The sequence below is a fragment of the Apteryx mantelli genome, chromosome 17 (assembly GCF_036417845.1).
Source record: "Apteryx mantelli isolate bAptMan1 chromosome 17, bAptMan1.hap1, whole genome shotgun sequence".
In the NCBI taxonomy this organism is placed as follows: domain Eukaryota; kingdom Metazoa; phylum Chordata; class Aves; order Apterygiformes; family Apterygidae; genus Apteryx; species Apteryx mantelli.
Window position 1 is genome coordinate 15,602,166 of NC_089994.1, and position 23,590 is coordinate 15,625,755.

At 48.0% G+C, this 23,590-nt stretch overlaps 1 protein-coding gene across 2 annotated transcripts; it reads right to left on the reverse strand.

The window, feature by feature from the left end:
- Window positions 1-3,314: 3,314 nt before the first annotated feature.
- Window positions 3,315-23,081, reverse strand: RFLNA (refilin A). Of its 2 annotated transcripts, XM_067307180.1 has the most exons (4): window positions 23,013-23,081; window positions 22,451-22,648; window positions 11,395-11,504; window positions 3,315-9,123 (listed from the first exon to the last, which is right to left on the reverse strand). In XM_067307180.1, the coding sequence occupies exons 2-4, from the start codon at window positions 22,637-22,639 to the stop codon at window positions 8,790-8,792; spliced, it is 633 nt and encodes a 210-aa protein (XP_067163281.1). In that variant the 5' UTR covers window positions 22,640-22,648; window positions 23,013-23,081; the 3' UTR covers window positions 3,315-8,789. The 2 variants fall into 2 exon arrangements, with proteins under 2 accessions (XP_067163281.1, XP_067163280.1); XM_067307179.1 differs by lacking the exon at window positions 23,013-23,081 and having other exon boundaries at window positions 22,451-22,749.
- Between the last annotated feature and the right edge of the window lie 509 nt (window positions 23,082-23,590).

Consider the following 23,590-nt stretch of genomic DNA (forward strand, 5'->3'; position numbering starts at 1 on the left):
CCTACCCTGCTTTGCACTTGGGTGTTTTTGCACCCTCCCTCCCGTGCAAGCATGCATTTCCATGTGCACTATCTCGACACGGCCTCATGCCATGGCGGGTTTCCCCATCCGTGTGTCCCCTCGGCATCCTCGTGCCGCAGAGCCTTCGGAGCGGGTCGCTCTTGGACGCAGAGGCGATGGGCGTCCCGCGTGGCGAGGGCTGAGTAGGGGAGTGGGCGCCGGGGCTCTGTGCTGGAGGCATTCCTAGCAGAGGGCCCCCGACCGCAGCAGTCCGCTTGGAAGAAGCGCTGATCCCATTTGTATTTCAAGGAGCTGCAAATAGCCGCTGGGGCTGAGGATCTGCTTGCGAGACAGGAAGAGCCCCAGGGAGATGATTTTGAATGTTTGTGTATATAGAAATGCCTAATCACCAGGCTCAGAACAAGTCAGGAAGGGAATCTGGAGGTGGTTAACTGGAGAGCAGGATATTTTTATGCTAGAAATGTGTTGTCCGCCTGCCTGTTTGCTGGGTGGGAAGGATACAGTGAGAATCAAAGGCTTGGCAGGACGAGCCTTTTCATCCTTGTAGACGTGACCTCCCCGCCAGTCTTGGACGCAGAGGCGTAGCGCCGTCTGGATCCAGTATCATTGTTAGAAGCAGAAAATAGAGTTCGTAAAACTTCCTCATCACACCCCAAAAAGCATTTCCAGGATCCTCTGTTCTATTCAAGAACAAATCATTCCTGCATTCATTTTGCCCTCCGTGGCTGGGCACATTGCCGGGCGAAGGGGCTTCGGTGCTCTGGCAGAAGTTGTGCACGCCCAGGGCAGGTCCTTGCTCTCCCTGTGTGTAACTAGAAGCTGAACCTGAAGCTGCTGGTGAGCAGGGCTACAGCCAAACCAGACTAGCAGCTCTCTGCCGACGCTGCGGCGTGGCTGGCTCAGCTGCTAGTTATGGGCAGAGCTGGGGGTGGTTAGTGTGCCAGCAAGCCCATGTGGCCAAGCCATGGTTTTCTGGGCCACAGGGTAACCGTGGGGGCTGCATCTGTGGTGGGAGTCCTCCCCAAAGCAATGAGCTGAAAATCAGTACTAGATAATTCTCCTCCTGGCTGGGCAGATGCTGCAAAGAGAGCAGTTGGGATGCTCTCAATGAGGGAAGCCACCTTCCCACTACTGGACCTGGCCCCACAGCCACCCTGAGGACTCTTGGGTCTCAGTCACTGGGGCTCAGGTGCCCCCTAAGGCAGCGAGAAGCTCACAGAGCCCTGTTTGAACCATCCCTGGTGGGTTCAGGCATCCTGGCTGGAGCTCTGGGAGGCAGCTGTGGAGCCGCGGGGAGGCAGAGAGCTGTGGTCAGCTGCTCTGGGGACAGAGGGAGCTGGTGGCACAGCTGCTGTGACAGACTCCCATCCTGTGACTGCTCTGCACAGAGACGGCATACGGCAGCTCAGCGTCTTGTGCTAGATGACATGTAGTCTTGACGCCCCTCTGCCATCTGTGTAGTTTGACGAGATGTGCAACAGTTCAGGCATGCAGCTGATGGTTTCTTCGCCTGGGCGCAGATTTGTGCCACGTTTGAGGACTGTGACAAAACTTTCCTGCTGCTTGGCATCGCCTAGATCTTCCAAGGACACTTCTGCAGGTCCAGGCTGTGACACTGCCAACTGCTGAGCGTAGGGAGCAGAGACAGAGACCTGAGGCCTTGCACATGGTATATGCAAGCTGATGGACTGGCAGCAGAGGGAAGTTTTCCTGCTCAAGTATCAGGTAAGGTTATTTTTTCCATCAAATCCCTCCATTGTTTGTTGGCTGTGCATAGCTGTGGCATGAAATCTGACACATGACTCTGTTGTTTCTTTGCAGCTCTGCTTTGTTGAGTGCAATGGGGATCCTAGCACACGGGTTTTTGTTATTATGATTATTTAATCTCTGTCTGCCCATTATCAGCAACTTATTTTAGGTGAGGCTTTTGGCATTTTACATGCGGCATTCTTGCTGTCTGAAAAAACAGCCTAAGCCTTTCCTTTTGTTCATGAAGGCGTCTAGTCTAAATTCAAAGTCTATCCGTTATAACTTCAGCACCTTGTAATCCCTCAGAGATGTGTGCAATTACGCTCTGAAATATCCCAGGAGCAGAACTAATACCAAGCATCATCTGCTTAAATTTACAACATCCAAATGGCACAGTAAAAGCCACTAGCTTAGGGGTTAGCTCATCTGAGCGCGCTTGCCAAAACACATATCCTGCATCTAATACTGCTTTTGCTTCTGAGAGGTTAGCTGCCACCTCAGGAATCTTCACTGGACAGCATTCATGTTTTATGGTTTTAGTTAAGTAACAGGAGTGGATGCACACGGCCTTTATCTGGCATTTTGGCTTCAACCATTGAGCTCATCCAGTCTGTACCTCCTCTGCCTTCTCGGTGTTGCTGTGTTCAGCTTCCTCAGGTGCTTGAGCACAAGAGTGTCTCCCACGCTTCCTCCCAGGAGCAGTTGGGCTGTGATCTGTGTGTCAAAAAGTTTAGGATTAGGACACGGGCATCCTCATAGGCACTTCCTGTGGACCTAAAGCAACTCTCTTGCATAACATGGCTTTCCTTCTCCTTTCCATTCCTTAGGGTTTAACAGCCGTTTCTGTCCAAGTCTATTGACTTCATCCCTATAAATCCAATATGACTTTTCCATAAGGATTAGTGTCAGATTCTCCCTACAGACATCTTAGGTCTTAGAAGACAGCTGAGAGCTCTCCTAATAGTTGGCTGGCAAGCCTAAGGCATTTACAGAGATGGCTTTAAAACAAAGTTCATGGCTAGGCAGGGTTTTAGCCCTGATGCAACCCATCTGCCTTTATGATTTGGAAAGCTAGAAAGTAGCAAGGATCCTGATAATGTACTGGGATGTGGCTACCTGGATATGACATAAGCATTGCTTCGTTTCTCCCTGCAATTTGAAGGGCATGGAAAGCTGGGAGAGGAATTATTTAAATTGCACACCAGGGCTTCACAACTAGGTAGAACAAGATTGAGCAAGAAGAGAGAAATTTAGGGTGAACAACTGCTGACCAGTGAAATCTTGAACTGCAGAAATGGCTCTGCAGGAAACTTGAGTTTTGTGCCCTCTTGCTTGAGCCATTTAAACTTTCACTGGGCATAAGCGATAGAGCAGATTTTACAAGTCACGGCACCACCCATCTGAGTCCACAGCCTCCTGACCAAGGAGAGTTGGTCTGAATTCCACAGATGAGGGAAGGAAACACTGTAAACATTCCATCCGGATGGGAAAGTGGCACTAGACACCAAGTAAATGGATAAGGAAGGAAACTGGATACATCAGCATAGCAGTTTGTGCATTTTATTATGATATATAAATTTTGTCCTCTTAAATTACTCTGTATGAGTTGAACAGGAAGGGATTATTGTGGAGGGGGAATATACAAAAATAAAAGGATATTGTGAACTACTGCATCACCACATATACAACAGTAAAGTACTTTACAAGCACTTAGAGAATCAGACTTACAAAAATAAAAATATGACACATCCTTATGCATTTCCACCAGTATATGTTCTCCTTGCCCTTCTCTAACCTTCAGACACCTTTCAGCCCCATCTTCAGGTCACTATTCACATGGTAGGATACTTTGCTCATTTTGATGGCCATCACAGTATCTGAGAAGGAATGAGTGTCACGCAAGACTTGTAAAATACAGTGGTTATTGGTGTGCTTAGGGGGAGATGTTCAGAACTGATCAATTTGTGAGTGATGGGTTAATACTCAGGGAGCAGAGTTCATCTGGCAGTAGAAACACAAACATCCACCAAGTGAGATCCACCCTTCGCTATAAAGGACAGACAGAGACAGCTCTGTGTGCGTGTGCTTGATGCACGGAGACCCCTGCAAGCCTGGGGAATGCTGACGTTCACAGACTTCAGCGGGACTGAAAGACTGTGAGGGAGGATGGATCTGACTATAACTCTAAAGAGGGCAAGGACACTCTTCCTGGCAGGTTAAAATTAAAATGGCTAAATATCCTAGCTCACGGTTTTCACAGATAGAACCATTCACCTCTAGACGAGATTCACACAGACTCCAATCTTCAGCTTGCTCTACAAATTCTTTTGCTCATTATCCCTCTAGTGACCTTTCCCAATTTTTTGTAAGACTCACTCAACATAAATAATAAACAGCATTCACTTCTCTGACCAGCAGCTCACTCAAACGCTGCTATCAACACCCAAACCTCATTTCATCGTTCCCAGAAAGCCTGTCTGTATTCTGAAAGAATCTGTCTGTATTTCACATTGAGAAAAGTAGAGCTGTCTTTAAGAAAAAAAAGAAGAAAGATTTTTGGTCAAAGTTGTTCTCTGCAGCTTGTGCAAAGTATTTCTCAGATTCTGAAAGGTCAGTACTTAGTTAGGCTTCCCCTTTTAAGCCCCAAATGCAATGACAAGCAATACAGGCCTGTTCCCACCTCATCTCTTGAAACACAAAGTGTCAAGAAGGAATATGGAAAGGCAAAGGCAGACCAGACACAAGCATGCTCTGTTGCATTTAGTTGCAAAGCAACCACAGAAACAAAGGGGATAAGGGCAAACCCCTCATCTTTGAGAGAGGGCCTTCCAAAATATTCTGTTTTGATGTAAAAGAGAGCATCTTAAAAAAAAACAACTACAATGAAAAACAGAAGGCTTCTGTGAAAACTTGTGGTTTCAAAAAATAACTATTGAAGGAAAATAACGCCTAAAGGCAGAGTCTGACTTCACCCATCAGGCTCACAGAACTATGGAAAACAGGCATCTTAAGATCCTAGGGAAAAACTATGTAGCCACAGTCCCAGCTATTCAAGGAATCTCACCTTCCTAAACAGCATTTCCATGTTCTAGATTCATCATTTGTATCTCTGAGAAAGTATACGTGAATGAAGATCTGTTGTTTGAGATGAAAAATGCTCCATTTAAAAGAAAAGCACCTCTCTAGCGGGACAAATCATTCCCTTTAGATGTACAAAACATACCACAAATAAGGCACCTCTGGGCTGCTGGGAGTGATTCCTAATTGGCAACACAATTCAATTTCTGGTCTTTGAGCCAGATGCAAAATTCATCACCTATCCCAATCATGAATGAATCAGTCAAGATGAACTGGGGCTCTTCTAATGCCACCTAACCTGGTCATGGGGATAGGAGCAATAGGGACAGAGGGAGGATGGGGGTGTCGGGCTGCAGATTTAAGACATGGCTGCTTCCAACTATGCCAAGCATCAAATCCATCATTTTGACCGAGTTATTTGTAATCACTTCCAGATCCTGGACTGGTGGTAAAGTAGGACTGTGCTGTGTGGAGGGGACAACCCCACTCCTACAACCAGCTCTGTCAGCCTTACGCTGTGGTGGGGCCCATGTTTGAGAGCAAAGTCCCTTTCCAACAACTTTCACAGAGAAAAGAAGCAGCTTGTGATGGACCCAAGGGAGAAACTGTTTTAGAAGCTATGTTTTAAAAATTCCTACAGATTTCAGGCACTTAACAATGTCACAGTTTGGATATGGCCCAGGGCTGGTAGCTCACCAATCACAGCCTGTCCATAGCTATACAGCTTACAGGGTGTTCGGCAGCCCAGAAACCCAAGCCACAGGTTGGTTTTGTTTTCCTAACATGGCAAAACAAGAAAATCTGCTTAAGCTTCATCATACCAGGGCAGCAAGAACTAGATGGGAAATGCTGAAGCTAGGCCTGTTACACAAAATAAATACATGGCAGGATTCCTGGGAGCACAGGGATGTCTGTGGGGGACTGTTCTGTTTGGGAAAGCCCATATAGCTGGTAGACTTCTCACCTTGAACCAAAGGGAGACAGGGGCCCAGCTAGAGCTCTTCTTGGGCAAGCTTGTCTTGATCAAAAAAACCATATCTTTGTGCTTAGAGCAGGGGAATAATTCAACTGTTAACAGAAAGAAAACCTGATGTCTGGTCAGAACAGAGTACTAGGCATCCCTTCAGCTCAGAAGCAGTAGTGCTGTCCCATGGCCAGCCCATGCCCACGCTTGCTCAGTGGAGGGCCTGCAATCTAATCTGTCATCACTGCAGGGGTCTCTTGGGTATAAGTATTGTCCTGACAGACCTTCCTTTTTGCACCCAAACCATTTTTGCCTGACTCTGAGCTGCTTTCAAACCTTGGTTACAGCGTCACTACCCCTCTGCTATGGACACTCATGGGGACAGGGGCAAAGCACCCCAGGACTTGCACAGTGGACCCAGAAAGGCAGACAGGGGCTTCCACAGGTCACAAGGACAACATCATGATGTGGCTTGCTCACCAGCACTGGGAAATATGCGATAAGCAGTAAGCAGCAAGATGACCTAGCAAGTAAGTGTGTCACCAACTTGCATTGCAGTGGGACCATGTTCACCCCAGCTTCAGCTGCCCTGAATATCTAGACCCAGTCTCAACTGTCTAAGCTAACTGTGCAGTGCCGTGTTCGCTGGAGCTTTGGGGAGAAGGCAGCAGCCTTCAGGCTGAATGACCCCTTTTGAGGCAGATGCTGCTTTCCCAGGCAGATACTGCTGCTAAGTGACAGCAAAACTTGACCAATAACAAATATAATCTGCATTTCTGCGTTGCTTAAAAGAACTCTATGGTCAGTGGAAGCCTTGGAAATCCTTTGAGAGATTTCTCTCTACCAGGATCTAACTCCCAGATGGAGATGCAGAGTTTATCACTAACTTAGCACACAACATATCTCTCAGCATCAATGATGCTTCAACTGTTAGGATTTAGGTATGTATATAAAGAGCTTATGTTTTCCTCTGGTAGAAAAATGGTGCTTCATTTTAAACAAGAGAGCTCTGTTTCATAAAGGTCACAGTTCTGATCACATCTACCAATTGCCTTTTGAAACTGATGAAAAAGGCACTATTTAAAATATTATTTTTTTTAAGTTTGTCAGATCGTTTTTTAATCTCTGTGGGTTTGTGCGTCAACTGTTCTGGGCAATCAGCTATGTCTTGTTGACATTGTTAATAGGTTTTCTGACTTGGCTGCTTGGCTGTGTTCTGAAATAACTCAATCAGACTCACAGCAAGTCAGGAACAAAATGGAAAGTTTAGAAGAAGGAAAGCTGGAAATTAATTCCCGGAGCTGTGTAGCTATTTCCTAAGTCTGGGCTCTTATGAGAAGCATGCAAAAATTATTGGTAAGATTTTTGGAGACAATTCCCTGCCATTTTTCAAAGGTTATATGTTTGTAGGAACCCAGGCTCTGCAGATTTTCAGTGAGCTACCAACATGCAGAGATGCCAGGAGATGTGATTCATAAGTGGGGAATGGTTTACCTTATGGTGGCTGTAGTGACTCCTGCTCTAAATTTCCTAATCCTGTTGCAGGGACAACTCAGCTGTTCATGAAGTACCTTTGAATTGTTACAGCCTGGCTGATGAAGGAAATCCAGCACAGATTTGGGTCCTTAGTAACTCGGACTCTCTGCGAAACAGTTTGGATGCTCCTCCACAGTCAGGTAAGCTGTTCATGTCACAGGTATGGAAACTCTTGAGCGGGTGAGCAATGCTGCTCATGAGCTAGCCCTGCACTGGCTTCTTTAAAGATAGTTAGCATCTCCCTGTACTACACTCCTCTCTGCAATAGAGCCATACCCTGAAACTCAAAAGGTTTGCAGATGCCTAGAGAGCCCTGCAGACTCCCTTACAAACGCTTTGCTAGGCTGGGTTCACAGAAGAGGTGGCTGTGGTTGTGGGCAGGCCTTTCTTTGCCACGCACGCAGACTGGCAGGAGAGCGTTGCTGGCACCTGGGTGACATTCCTGCATGCTGTGGTCCCACCGTGGCACATTTCAGGTAATTTGTGGGACTAGGGACAGACAAGGTCATGACTATTCACACAACTTTCTTGGCTCCTCTCACAGCCAAGGCTGATGGAAGGCTGTTACCTGCAGAGGAAAATGGAAACAGCTAGTAATCACTCTGTGCAGGACATCTGCTCCTGTGACATGGAGGCAGTGCTCTCATCTTTCTGTACAGTCCTGTACTTTCTGGGCTATTTCTCTCCCTGGAGCTGAGCTTTCTGCTATTTCCCAAAGGCAGGGACCTCTGTAAACCACAAATTTCCTCTAGATATTTCCATTGTACAGTGTCTTGCTATGGTATGTAAACATCTAGCTGCTAGCAAGAACACTCTGTGCGATTTTCCTCCTCTTTCTCTTGGTGACAGTCCCCACTCCTGTCAGTAAGTTAGACAGGGAGTTACTGCAGTGGTGTAATATTGCAGCTACCTTCCAGATGAGCTGTTGGAGCGGCATGGAACGTATTGATACAAACAGCTGCCTCCTCTGCATTTAAACTCTAAAAGATTTGGCTGGGTGGTTGCTAAGCAGGCTGGACGGTGACTCTGCAGTTGTCTTCTCTTTGCAGAGATCAAATCAGCTCTGAAGGCCACAGTAAGTCTCACCTACGTGCTAGATGAGACCTACAGAGCTCACAAAGCAGCACTCTGCTATGGGGTAATAGGGTCCTTTGCCATCTTGATTTCATCTAAACGCAAGTCAAAAATAGATATGCTCAGAAAAAAAACAAAAATAAAATCCAGATCATGCATGTCAGGAACGTCGCAAAATGCAAGCCAGCCTTTCATTGATCAAAACCATCCCGTGCCCTGCAAGCCTCCTCCCAGCCAGTTCAGCCTCACCCAAGATGACATGTTCTCTAGCCACTAATATTCAGTCGCCATCAATGAGGGCCCAGCCAGAGACCCAGCAAAGGCCACAGTCTCCTTGAGGTCACAAAGTCGCCAGCAGCAGGGTGGATCAGAGGGTCTCACTGTAGATGACACAGGGGCTGGTTTCCTCACATAGTTCCAGCTGCACACTGGAAGCAAACCAGCGTTTGGCACAGCCCAAGCTGTAGTTGAGGGTGGTCCGGTAAATGTTCTTGGCACGCTTAGGAAAAATGATAGTCGTGCTCTGGAACCTCAGCGGCTTTTGGCGGGGCTCAAAAATCAGCTGGGACTTGTAGTTCCGCCAGGTGCAATTGGGGGCGGCGATGATCGTCTCACTGTAGGTGGTGACAGTGGGGATAGGGCTGTAGAAGATATCATCCCGGTAATGCTTCTCAGAGTCATACTTCACCTCAGAGTTGCACCTGCAGAGAACAGCAAGACATCAGGAATGTGGCCTAGGCAGCAAAGGAGAAAGGATGGGCAAGACTCTTCTCTGACCCTTTGGAGCTGGGAACTTTTATCACACTCTAGTGTTGGGTCTGAGTGAAGGGCTGGGTACCTGCCCCAGGATATCTGAAGTCTGAAGACACTGAGACAGATGCAAATCCTACAACCGAAAGCGCAGAGTCAAGAGGACTCCTCCCTTCTAGGGCAGCTTGGTAGAATCCCACCTTGCTGCGAAGCCATCTCGGCACTTCAGCAGTGCCTGTTCACAGAGGAGAGAGACTGCTTGGCCAGGCTAGGTCAGAAAGGACCTTGTTGCACAGGCTCCCAGCAACCTGCTTCTTCCACTGGATTCCTCCTTGGGTCTCACTGGGCTTCAGCTCGATTCTGAGAACTACACTGGAGGCAAACACCCTGGTAGCAAAGGACGTCAAGAAGCAGTGGAGCCCCTAAGCTGGGGGAAGATCAAAGGCTGAGGAATGGACGTTCATCCACGGACTGCGCAGGAAGACCCTGAAGTCCCAAGCACATTCTTGACCCAGTGTTGTTCCATGCATTTTTAACAGGCCCAGCCTCACAACATCCACCTAAATGCTGCATGCCCCTGTGGAACAAAGGTCCACTGGTCACTGACTTGTGGTAGGTCTCACCGCGCTCCCTACTACTAGTGCTAGGCCTGGAGGATGACACTGCCCCAATGGCCAGGCTGAACAGACATTGCTGGTCGGCTACGGAAATGGGCTGTCACACTTAGGTCAAGGAAATCTACTTCCCAGCACAGCAAGTCTGCTGTTGCTTTCACAGTCCTTGCTAGCCAAGCAAGCGCTAGCATGGCAGGAAAATAATGCCATAAACATGATTGTCATGGGTGGCAGAATCATGGTGTATGGGACATCTGTTGAGCTGTTAAGGCTGGGTGATTGTCTCTTTTTCTTTATACTGTCCTGCCACCAGAGCACAAAGAGAAGCCCAAGCTAGACAAAATCAAGGTGCTGGGAGAGGAAGGGGAGGTTGCTTGTTGGGGCCTACAGAAAAATCCAGGCAATGGTCACATAACAGGCAAAACCAAGAGATGCTGTGTGCCGTGGCTGTCAAAAATCCAAGCCATGGGGCCTGAGGAAGCATCAATGTTAACAGTTGTTAGAGTAAGGACCCACAAAATGCGGGTGATGTTACTGCGCTGCACGTTCTTTGCTGGCCTCTAGGAGGGATGTAGGGAAACCAGGCCACATAAAGTTGTTCTCCTAGGATCCCTGACCATGGGGAGCAGTAGGACTTTCACATGCTTTCTCTGCTCCCCAAACACTTCTCTGGCAATCAGCAGCCAAGGAATCTGCAGCACCACGTAAAAAAGATTAAAAGCTGGGTGTGTGCTTGTCATTACCTTCACCCGGAGGGGGGTTGACTGATTGTGCGCTGCATGTAATCTGAGCTGCTGTAATGTATTTTGCACAGCTAGGGTGTAAGCAAGTCATTCAGTGCACATAAAACAAGACTCCGATGTAATCACCATAAAAACATGCCTGCCGGCAGTTCCTCAGCAAGCAGAGATTTACTGGGGTACATTTCCAGAGAGACGTTTGCATAGGTTGAGGGGGGGTGGGAACTGCATTTACAGTCTTCCCACCATTCCTGCCCCAAGCTGTGTGTAACTGTGCTCCACACTGTTTGCAGAGCACATTCCACACCAGCAAAAGAAAGAAAGAAGAGCAGGAGACCAACATTTTTCCATGGGCCATCCCCTCCAGCCCTGCAGGAGGTCAGAACACCTCAAATGCTGACTCGAGGGACCACCTCCAGAGGAGGAGATAATTCTGCCTCTGTGAGCTAGTCTAATGTTGGCCTCTGTTGCAAGTGCTAATAAAAACAGGTGCCAATTATAATGGTGTTGCTTCTTCTGAGGCTACAAGTCAGCAGGGAACAGGACAAAGACCACCAGGTTACTTAGCGTAGGTCATCAAGCCTACAGATGGTAATGGTTTTCTCTCACAGCTTTGGATTTGTCTGGCCTTGAAAGGAAAGCCGCCTTTTCTCACTACCTCCCCACAGTCCTTGCTTCCTCCCCTCCATCTCTGCTCCTGTCAGGGTCTTTTTAATTCAGGCATTATCCTCCCACCTGTCCCTCCCTCCCTTCCCATCAAAATAACTACGACTCCCATTTGTAAACACATTTAATTTTTTGCAGAAGGAAAAGTACCAGGACAGAATTTCCCCCTGTTCCCCCCCCCACACACCAATCCCATCTGTACCTAATTTCCTGCATGGGCTCAGGGCTGACCTCAATGCTTTCTCCAAAAAACACAGGGTACATTCGAGGCCTCATCTCTGGCATGGACGGGTTCAGGAGGAGGTAAGGCATCTGCAGGGAAGAAGAGCACAATGAATGTTAGGACATAACAGACGAGGCTAGCACAGTTCACAATGTGCTGTTGGCACGGGCTGAGCAGCACATTCAGCCTTGGCAACACCAATGCCTGCAATTTTGCTGAACTCGGTTTCCTCAGAGTCTCCTGAGAGACAGGTGCAGAAGACCACAGCATCAGGACCAACTCCATTCCACGCAAACTAAAGTCACCTTGCCCACACTCTCAGCATCGTTCAGTTCCCCCTCCTAATCCCTGTCTTTCCCAGGTTTGCTGGACAGCCCCAGGTGCTTTGCAACAGGTCTGTTCATCACACTGAGGAAGGCACTCCTCCACATAAAGAGCATGACAGCTCAAAGGAGAGGACCGTTGTCAAGTTGCCAAGAAACTGCCTAAAGATGGTTGGCACAGAACTGGACCATTAACCTCTATCCTCGCACAGACAAGCCTTGTGTAGGCCTTACATTTAAGATGCTTCAACCTTCTGGTCTGCCACATGTGGCTGTTTCTATTTACAGGCTGACTTCAGCTCAAAGAACTGATGTGACACAGTAAGGTGCCTTTCAGTTCCCACCAATGGCACCCTCCATTTCTCCTTCTGCCCAGCACACCAGCTCAAGGTAAGTGACTCTACCCAGATCTCCGTCACTTCACTCTGCAGTGTCCATTCTTTGAAATCTAGCCCTTTCTTTCTTTCTTCCATTCTTGTTTCCCATAAGAATTGTGATTGTTTGGGTCTTTTTAGCCCGGATGTTGTTGCTTCTACTGCTATGAATTAAGGCCTATCAGAAGCTAGGGTTTTTTTGGCCAGGACTTCATAGGCAAAAAAAGCAAGATTAGCTGCTTTCTATATGTGGTTGTAGATGAAAAGCTTAGTTTTTAAATCTCACTTGCAATGGTTGGTACATTTGTGTGAGGTGTTGCAGCCTAGCTGATGAGTGGAGATCATCACTTGCAATTGTCTCAGCCAGGCCCAGAACACTTTGGAACTGTACTGTACAAAACATTTCAAAAATAATTATTTCCTTGAATCAACCAGTGGTCAGTCCTGATTTATCCAAAAACAAATTAAAAAAAAAAAAATCCAAACTGCTTCTCTGGCTGCCAAGTCTTAAAAAGACTCACAGCACACCAGCATGGAGAAGTGCTCTGAGTCCTACGTAACACAGAGCTAGAGCCTAAGTCTGCTGGCTTCAAGGATGTGGTTCTACTTAAGTGAGTAGTGTATATTTATATATATACATACAGGCTAAAAATAATGTATCCCTTGGAACGATCAAGCAGGGGATGTGGTAGGTTCTCTGTTGCTAAAGTCTCCACACCAAAAGTGGCTGTCTTGCTCCAAGGGATGCTCTAGTTAATCATGCACAGCTGAGCATGGGGTGAGACACACAGGGTCTCATTAAAGGAGATGGCTGGCAGCTTCTGGGCAGGGTTGAAAAGGTCTCTAGGTGGCTGAAAAGCCCTTGGAGTTTTTCCGCTTTGCATGATGCAGAAACTGAATCTGTATGCACTAGAATCACAGCTGATTTTTCAACAGTTTCACAATCAGTAAGGTATCTCAGGATTGACAAGATCCACTGAAGGTAGCTGAGGATACAGAGAAATTGGCTTGTGCTGCCTCTGTGATTCACTTCTGCCTTCCCCAGCATCTTCTGGCTGGGACGTACAGGAGCGATGCTGGAGCTGTGGTCCTGTTCCTACTGCCGGTGCTGGGTAAGAGGTGCCTCGGCATGCACCCTGCCCTGCATGCCATGCAGATCCCAGCGATGCTCACCCGGTCATCCCCTCAGCTGGTGTTAACTGGCAAAGCTGTGTTGACACCACTCAATAGCATCAGCTCACACTAGCTGAGGTCTGGTTTTCTGTAGTGGCTTGGGCTTTCTGCCTCAGGGTAAGGCAAAAAATGTCATTGCTTCATCTGAATTCTCCAAACTCTTGAATTCTGTGTCCCAAAGCCACAAAGCTGTTTAGTCTTTCCATACTGAAATACCCCAGTATTTTACTACTGCGTTAAACTGAGTAACAATGAGTAAAATGGTCAGCCCCTCTGTTTCATCAAATATTTGTTTCATTCTCCCAAAAAGGACAGTCTTTGCGTAGGTCTGGAAAAAAAAAAAAAAAGGTATGTTCACCCTCACTCTCAAACACTGGCCAAAAGGCAAAGTTCATTCCTGGATTTCTTTCAACATTCCTGACAGGGAAGGGCAAGGAGCAGCATTTCTGGTCATAAATAAAACTCTTTTTGCTTCTGAAATGCGAGTTGTTTAGATCAGACAGGCCAAACAGTTCACAAGGGTGCAGAACTCTAGCTTTTAACAGGCTACACATGGCCAGAGCTCTTTCTAAAGACATCTCCTGCGTGAGGAGACATTTGTTTGGGTGCAGGAGTCAAACAGCATGTGCACATGCAGTCATGGGCTCGGCCAGCAGCAGACAAGCTGGTGTTTTGGGAGGTTCACCTGCAAAGTGATGCAGATTGCTTTAACTGGTGAAGGAAGAAAGGCTGGCAATATGTGTCCCCTCCTGCAGCAGACTGTTTTTCCTATGTGGAAGAGCAGGAAGAGCAGGAAGTCAATCATCTCTCACACCTCCACTCCTCCAATCTAGCTGAGAAAAGTCACTGGGTTCACAAGTTCTTGGGGAAAACAAGGAAAAACACACAGAGAGACAGACAAACACACATGCCCCCTCCCTATGCAGGGTCATGACTGTCTGATTACACATGCCCCTTTTCCATAGGAAACTAGGCTAAAAATACAGTGCTGATTCTTTCAAAATGCTGCTTAAACAAGGCCAGCTGTAGAAAACACTTTCAAATTTTGCAGTAGTAGCTAATTGCAGGCTGAAGAGGGTTTTCTCTTGTTTTTTATACTCCTATGGACGTATTTGACATCAGCAAAACTCCAGTTGAGAACCTGCCCTCTTTTTACACTGTGTCCACTTAAGGAAAGGTCTTGTCCAAAAAGCTGCAAGTTTTTCTCTGCTTGCAGACAAAGCAAGAAAATTATCATCTCAGTGCTCCTCTCTTTGAAAAGATCATGCCAGTTCAACAAAAGGTGTTTCCAGCTTTCTCAGATGAAACATTGTATTTGCACAGGGCAGAAAGGTGGACGTTAGTCATAACATGAAGAGCAGACCAAAAGGTATGAATAGCCTTACGGCTCTTACTGGAAAATGTCTGAATGTCCTATTTTTACAGACTAAACAGTGGAAAAGAAGAATGTCTAAAGCAATAATCCAGGTCTAGTAACATACAGCTAACTGGAGGGCCAGCCTTCGCAAGAGCAATGCACAAATATGCAGTGGTTGTGACCTGTTGCAAAGGACTTTTGCAACTGCCATCCCAGCTACATGCCTGAATCAGGATCCTACTGAAATTGCACTCTGCCCCGCCAGGCTCCCTCAGTAATTACTTGGGTTGGACCCCAGCCAACCTAATCAGCTTCAAACTCTCAGTACAAAGCAACGGTGGCTCTTCAGTACCTGTAAAGTGATAGGGGTGAAAAAAATCAGTAATGCATTTCATAGGTGGACACTGCAAACTGGCATCAGCTTCAGACCTGCAGGCTTGGCTTGAATAATTTAGAAAGCTGGGACAATAGCAGAGAGTGTCAAGCCAAAGTCAGAAACTTCTACACCTGTCAGAGACTATTACAGATTCACACTTATCTACCATGAGTAGGACCATGAGCTGCTGCAAGGTGGGAAACCTTGAAGTCACCTGGAATTCTGCACATGGAAGATGTAAGTAACCTACAAAGCACAGTCTAAAACTAGAGATCTTCTATAAAACACTGCAGACTGCTCACCAAATAAGCAACTGAAATTACTTGCAGAGGGAAAGGGTCACTAAACAGTGAGCCCAGGTTTTACAGAGCAGCACTGGACAGGAACTTCAGATGAGGTTTTGTTTTGCCCCCAGTGCTGTTGCCCCCAGTTCTGAAATGCTTGCTCCTGAATCTCATCTGCAGTTGGGAAGCAAAGAACAGGGGATACAAGCTTTACAAAAGGTTTCTCTTTGGGGCTGAAATGTTATATGGTTGGCACCTGCCAAAAACTGGCTTTTTGGCAAAAGTTTGACAACAGCTCCTTCCAATTTGTTTCAAGACAAAAACAGAACAAAAAGGTTCTGCCTCTGTCAAAAAAAAGATAAGTGACTTTTTTTCTTCTTGACAGGGATGGTTGAAAGAAGAGGAACACTGGAGTGCTGAACTTGCTACAGAAAATGATGATCCTTGGTTCATTTCTAGTGATCACTCTGTGATCTCTAGACATTCACAAATAAGGTCAGTTCCTTTGTTGCCCTGCACCACAGACGGGCCGGGAGCAGTGCTTGTTGGACACTGCTGAAGGTCACTGAGGGTGAAGAGGAGGAACCCATGTGTCCTTAGACCAGGCTGCCCACAAGTGATCCCTATTTGGGGTCCATCTATCCAAAGAACAAACCCTATGGTGCTGAAAGGCTACAGCTGAGGTCTGACTAATCTGTCTCCCATAGACTGGAGCTGTGTTGCCACTTACCAGATGCTCAACACATAACTGGGCAACTTCTACCATCCTCTGCAGCTCTGTAAAAGTCACCACAACCTTGCAATCTCTACACAGGGAAAGGACGAGTCTGGGTAGTCCATGAAGTTTGAGGAGGCAAAAGGGAATAGCCAGGGAATCTCTCACTGGAGAGATCAAAGTGAGCCCCAAATGTACACATTATGCCCTCAAAACAGCCAAGGCAGGGGGAGTAGAATTAAGCAGGAAACGTGCTGGCATTTTTATTTCCTTTCTGGTACATAAATTGTCTCAACCAGCAAAGGGTTAAAGTATTATTAAAAAGTTGAAGTGATTTCTTGTTTGGCTGCATTTTTCCCTCTGTCTTAACTCTGATGCCTTTCAGGCATGTAAAGGCCTGGGCAGCTAAGCTCTGCTTTTTTTCACATAGTATATGGATAAACATACATAAAATAGGTTGCTGAACAGTTATTCAATCTACTGCCACCAAGAGCACTTCCTTCATGCTGACGTAAGTATTATGGGGGTCTCCTCACTCTAGGACGGACATGTGCCCTTCAGTTCCATGTCACTGCTTCATTCGTGCCATACGTAACACTTCAGTGGTTGGTTCTTAGAGGGTTTTTAGACCTCAGAGTTATGAATGACAGCAAAAATCATGTAGTGGACAGAATAACACTTTTTTATTCCTAATAATTATTTAGAGTCAGACTTTGGGTTTTGCACTGTTAAGATGCTTTTTATTCAGGGCATTTTAAAAGAAAGAAAGGAGATTTACCAATTGGTAAACAAAGGTAAGGCAAAAAAGTGCCATGAAACTGGCCTGCAGTACCTTGCATGTTCCCATAACTTCCAAATTCCAGGCAGCAAAGCAACAAAAAAGAAAGGGCCTTAAGGTGACTTGAAAAGTAAAAGAAATCCCCAAAAAAACTTTTCCCCAGAGAGCAAGAAGGGCCAGAACAGACTGACTCCTTTTGCTATGGTAATTACATTGAAGGTGCTAAGAGGCTGTGGCATTAGATCCCTAGAGACTGTACGGGGAAATGGTTTGCCCGGGTCTCAGGGCTACAAACAGGATATAGCTCTCCAAATTCCCAGCTTCTATCTTAGCTAGTGCGTAAGCAAATCTCTCACCACATTTCCCTACCATGGTAACATGTCAGATCCATGAAAATGTCACTTTAATCAGCTGTTATTTACAGCTATAATGAAAGATCTGGCTGAGTTACTTGATACACACCTACATTTTCCACTCTAGTTGATAAGAAATATTTGTTTAACAGACCATTTGTTTTCCCAATATCTTCATGTATCGCACATTACAAGTAATTTATACTAGAGCCGGATGAGATTTAATTTGGAAGTGATAACAGTAAATGGCAATCTCAGGCAGAAAGGAGGGCTTTCTCATTTCAAAAAAAAAATTATATCCCTCCTGCCTAGATGTCTCTTCTATTTTAAGTGGGATAGGTATACTACTTTGCTCATTTTCCACAATGTTATGTAGGGATGCAGTAGAGGTTAAACAGCTAGAAGAAACCACCCTAGATATTGTCACATTTTCAGAGTAGATGATGTGATTCCTGTAACTGTTTCCCTTTTTGCCTTTATCGGGAATGCTCCCTGAATCAAGATTACGTGCCTGTCCAACCCCAAGACTGTTGCAAAGACAACAGTGCGTATACTTGCACTACCATGTCTCTACTAATTCAACTGATAATACAGACTGACGGCAGGTGAAGAGCTGTCCATTTGCATTTCATTTTCTCAGCATCTGGAGATCCTTTGAGGCAAAGGATCCATGCCCACAACGGATGTTATTACCATGAGACGTAGCTTTGAAATGACCAGGGAGCTGCTTGCAAACAGCTGGCAGCTGGGGTTCCTCTCCGCAGCACACACTCTGGCACACCAATCCCTGGAGAAACCCTTCTGTCAGGTAGCAATCAATGCTGTGGCCTCCTCTTTGCCAAGGGCCTTGTTTTATGTGCGGGTCTGATACCCCCTTCCTCTGATTGCCAGGACTGAGCCATTAATCACTGCACAGAGACAGCTCCACTGGAACAGGCCTGAACCAGGATCAGGTTGACCTGCTGAGGAACTGGAGCCCGATCTGCCCAGAAGGGATCTCTGTCACAGTTTGCAGATGAGGTGAGGCCCTCAGCCAGTCCTCTCTTCCCCCTCCTTCACTGCTGGTGTTGAACCAAGGAAGAAGGTAGGTGCACATTCAGGATGGGACAGGGCTGAGGCACAGAGAAAAGCCACGTGGGGGTTAGGCCTACGCAAGGCAGCCAGCGCAGAGGCGAACGGCAGGTGTGTGCCGAAACCATCACCAACCCCTGCTGAGGGAATTCCAGCAAAATCCCACCCTGGAGCTGTGGGAACTGTTCAGAAGTGGATCAGGATGCTGGGCAACAAACTCCAACCCCAAGGGGCAGCCATGCTGCAGCACAGGACAGGCACCTCGCTCTCCGCACGCAGCCTGGGGCTTTTCCAGTTACTGGGATGCACATGGGCTGGGAGACTCAGGACTCCTGCGTCGTGTGAGGGCTACAAGCTGGGTCAAGTTGGGGGTGCTGAGCCTTTCTCCCACCTGTGCTTTCATTGTAGATGTTGGCAGGTCTGGAAGTTATGGAAACCCTGGAGCCTAGAAACCCGCTGATGGTCCACCCAGTCCCCACAGGATGGCCTCCCCTCCTGGAGCTCTTTCAGTACAGGACAAGATGTGGGCTCCATGGCACACAATTTCCCAAAGGGCTCTTCAAAGGACAGCCTGTCAGGAAGAGATATTGTTAATATCACTCATAAATCCAGCAGAATTGGTGCACATGTTGACCTGGACCCCGTGGTTGGAGCCATGCCAGCAAAAGCTGTGCCAAGGAGCTAGGTACCCTGCTCTCTCCCTCTACACTTGAGATGAAGCTGCAATCTCCTCCCACTGCACAAGTCTGATTCTGGCACGACGCTGTGGTCAAACACAGCAGCTGAACGTAAGTAGAAATCCCCTATGTGGGGGCATTCATCTGACAGAAGATGCACTGGGACATAGTCTTGCAGAAGCCAGTGCTCAGTGTGGCAGGGTGAATGCACAAATATTTAGTCTTTCAAATAAAAAGGAATTTGTTTCAGTGGCAACAGTGTTGAGAACAGACAAGTCTGCTGCTTCAAGGAAGGCATGATGGATAGTTCCGCAGATGAACGCGATTCTCATTTCCTTTGATATAAATTAGGAGTGATGCTATTGGATGCAAAGCACTTAGTGCAACAGTAATGAGCTCAAAACTCAGTCCTACTAGCTTATAACGATATCCGAGGACAGACACAGTGGGGGAAAAACTCTCAGCAGGTCTAGCTCCCTTGATGTCCCATTTCATTCCCTACCCATCTAGCAACTGCTTCTCTGTGAGTATTATTAGAGAGATGCACTTTGATGTATGCATGTTCCTTTTGGCCCAGAATTACACACAAAGCCTAGAGAATTCAGTAAACCAATCCCTGAGTGCTTAAGAATCAATTCAATCATGTTTCAAATTCAAAAGGCAGAGGTAGGTAAAAGTCACCTTTTATTTTCATTAGGATATTTGCATTTAAGCACAAAAGAATTGACAAATCCCCTACATAGACTTTATTTGAAGAAAGTAAAAGCCAATTTCTCTTGCACTGCAAGTAAAATGCAAAAAAAGTCCCTCAATGGTGTTGAACTTGTGGTATTTATGACTCTGGCCCTAAATTGCCTTTCATATTTTCTTGGATCCTAAAGCTGTAGCCAAATTGGCTGGTTAAATGTGAATAAATGGTGCATTGTCTTTGAAACAAAGTCGTGCTTATTAAAGAGAAAAGAGTTTACTTTTTCTGAGTCACAGTTAATCACACGAAGCAGGGGGAACATGGATCTTACACACAAGAAAGTCTTCAATAAGGGCATGCAATCTAATTTCAGTCTGTATAAGAAGAGCTGTCCTAGATCAGAAAAATTCTTCAACATATTTGTAAAGTTGGAGCAAACTAGCTGACTGAAAAAGAACACAATTGGGTTCAGACTGGTGTTTTTGATAGGTCTGCAGCAAGGAATAGTACGGAAAACTTCCCACAGATTTGGAATGTTGTTTTCTTCACCTGACAGCAATTTATTGCAACCATACATACTAGATTTTTTGGTCATTAGTGACTGAGCTTATAGATGTTTTATAGTATTACAGCACAGAAGAATGCAGACTGTATTCCTGGCTCTGTCACGTTTATAAGCAAAATAAACACTAATATAATAGGCAACTAAAAAAAAGTAAGCCTTGGTTTGCAAATAGTTGCAATTACTGATTTGCCAATTCTGCATGCTCTGAGGAAGGGCAGAGTAGTAGAGTTAAACAGGAGCACATTCATAGATTGCATAAGTGCCCATAGATCTGTTAAACAGTAAGATTAAAACTAATTAGACATTGAAATTTAGGAGTACAAAGCAAGCAGAGTTTCCATATTTTTCCTGCTTCCTTAATAATAACAGCTGCAAGCACAGTATTTGCACAGTGAAATGAAGTGAAACTCTCTATATAGTGAAGTAGAATGAAAATTCCTATTTATTTCATTATTTTGCAGTATACCAAATAGAGTTACAGCATACAGTTCTGTGATACAGAATTTGGAAACATCTACAAAGCAAGCTCCTCTGAAATGTGTAAAATGTTCATTTGTGATCAAAATAAATATAACTGGAAAATGTAATTTTGCTATACACACGTCATAGAAATAACTTTTTGCTGTAGCAGTCAAGCACTAAAACTCTCAGTCCTAGTAGCCCAAGAGCTGGCATGGGCTTTAGCTATGCTATTTCATCTTCGATAGCTAAGAGCTTTCTTAGGAGGAGGAGGAGGAGGAGGAGGAGTGGTGGCTGGCTCTCATGTGGAATGGAGGCTGTCACATCCCTGTTACAGGGCTTTGCAGCCATCTCCACTCCAGCTGTTTTCTGGTCCAGTAAGACTTCATTCATCTTCCTCCCATATTTTATTTTACAGATACACAGCAACTGCCTGAACCTGCCAAACCAGATGCATGCAGGTAACTCTTTCTACACAAACAGTCCCATCGAAATGGCACGCACACCGAGGCATCTGCAGGTAAGACTCTGCATCTGAAACCTCCGTGTTAGCAGGTTTGAGATTTGATTTTCCACAATTAACACTGCGCACCCTACCCACTTTATTCTGGTGAGAAGGTCTCATTTTTTGTGTGTGAAGGTTTTGGCATGTTTGGGAATGAAAGGCAGTTTTCAATAACATGCTAAAATAACCTTAGAACCTGAGAAAGTAAATGAGGGTGTGAAAAGTCATTGCAAAATGTCTCTACCAGGAAGAAGAAAGTCTTGGAGTTGTCAGTCAATCCATAGGTAGTTAAATCTTTCCCATGGAAAGACTTGTGCTGCAGACAGTTTTTATTCTGTATAGAAGCCAATTAACTGTTGAATACACCTACAAATATCTTTTATATGCATTAAAAAATACTTGAAAGATCCCCAGAGAAGAACTTTCATCATCCTTTAAAAACCTCTCCCACCCTTGCTTATGCTCTGCATTTTGTGTTTAAAAGCAGCTTTTAAAGCTCAAGGATGGAAATAAACAGAGCAGAATAACAGTCATCATAAATCTACCCGAATCCTACTCCACAGTCAGCCGCTTCACTGGCACTGTGTCAGGCTAACCAAAATCCATAGTACGGCTGCCAGCCGTCTGGGCTTGCAAACCGCTGACCCTGCCCTGCTCAGCCATGCAGCACATAACCCTCCACGCAGACCCACGCCACGAAACCCCGCGCCAGCGAAGAGCGGCGGCACACAACCCTCCCCAGACCGCATCTCCAAAACAACTCCCCGGACGGGCGTCTGCGCCCTGCCCCGAATAACAGGCTGCTTCTTATCCCTAGCAGCAGGGCTCCAGCAACGTGGCTTCGCCCTCACGGCAAAACAAACAAACGTGGGACGAAGAAGCGTTAAGCGCGGCTGGAAGCCAGGCTCCCCGCGTCGGTCCAGACAGATACGGCCACAACCTGTATCTACCGGGCAGGACAGTGTCACTGACAAGCCCTTACGCCCTTCTGCTCTTAAGGTAGGCACTGGAGCGTGTTTCAGAGCTGGGTTTCACTCCCACACCGTTATTAGGGTTCACCCAACCCAATCGCCAACACCTCTGTGAGCATTATCAGAAAGTCCCCAGCTGTCCCCGTGTCATCGCTGCGTCCCCCCTCGGCGCCCCGGCACGGCCCTGGGCATCCCGACCCAAGGTCGGGATGCCCAGGGCCGTGCCGGGGCGCCGAGGGGGGACGCAGCTGGGGTGCCTCGTGGCACAGGCTCCCCTCTTGCCCCCCGTGCCGGGGGGTATCTCAGCAGGGCCCCCCAGGGGACGAAGCCCCCCAGGGGACGAAGCCCCTAGGGTCTGGCTCTTACCACTTTGCCGTCCTTGGCCTCTCGCCGGTGCCCCGGGGCCGGGGGGTCCGCGCCGCCGCTGCCCCCGGCTCGGCCCTCGCCGCCGCCGGGCGAGAGGGAGTAGAAAGGGGGGCTGGGGCTGGGGGGCAGCCCCGAGTCCGGGCTGTCCAGCAAGCCTTCCCGGCTCTTCTCCTTCAGGCTCTCCTCCATCCCTTGCAGCTGTAGGTGACCGACCATGTCTGGGGGGCAGCGAGGGGGCGGCAGCGGGAGAAAATCCTCCACCGCCTCCCGCCGCCGAGGCAGGGCAGGGCACGGGCGCCCCGGGGGAGCCCCCGCGGGTCTCGATCGCCGCCAGCAGCCCGCCGGAGCCCGGGCCGAGCCTGCTGCGAGGGGCAGAGGCAGCATCAGCCGGGCGGCGCCGGCCGCCTTCCCCCCACGCGGCCCCCGCGCGCCGCCCCGGCCGCCCCCCGCCCGGCAGGCGGCCCCCGGGGAAGGGAGGGAGGGAGGGACGGGGAGGGGAGGAGGAGGAGAGGGGAGGGGAGGGGAGGAAGGGCCCGGTCCCCCGGGGGATGCGGCCGTTTACGTGCGGCGGAGCCCGGGGCGGCCCCGCCGGCAGGGAGCGCTGGGCGCGGCGGGGCCGGGACCGGGCGGGCCGCGCTGCTCCACACGCCGCCGCCGCCGCCGCCGTCCGCCCGCCCGCCGCCTCCCGGCGGCCCATTTATCCTGCGAGGGTGGGAGGGAAGCCGGGGAGCGCCCTCCCCTTCCCCCGGCCCCCCAGCTCTGCCCAGGCTCTTCGCGGGCGGGTCGCGCGCCGAGACCTGAGGCAACCTCCACACGCGGCGCGGCGCGGCGCGGCGTGGCGTCCCCGGCCCTAACGGACCTGTGGTTTCCTCAGCTCTGATCTTTCCCTCAGTTCTGTCCGGTTTTTCCCTCAGTTCTGTCCGGTTTTTCCCTCAGTTCTGATTTTTCCCTCAGGTCTGTCTTGATTTTCGCCCCCCTTTCAGCCTCCCCCGCCCCGCGCGAAGGGGCTGTGGTGGCACGGGGTTGCCCGGTGGCTTGCCGAGAGCCCCCGTTCACCGGCCGAGAGCGCGGCGGCGCTCGGAGGCGGCCAGGGCGGCTTGGCAGGAGGGAGCGGGTGAGCGCGGCAGCGCGGGCTGACCC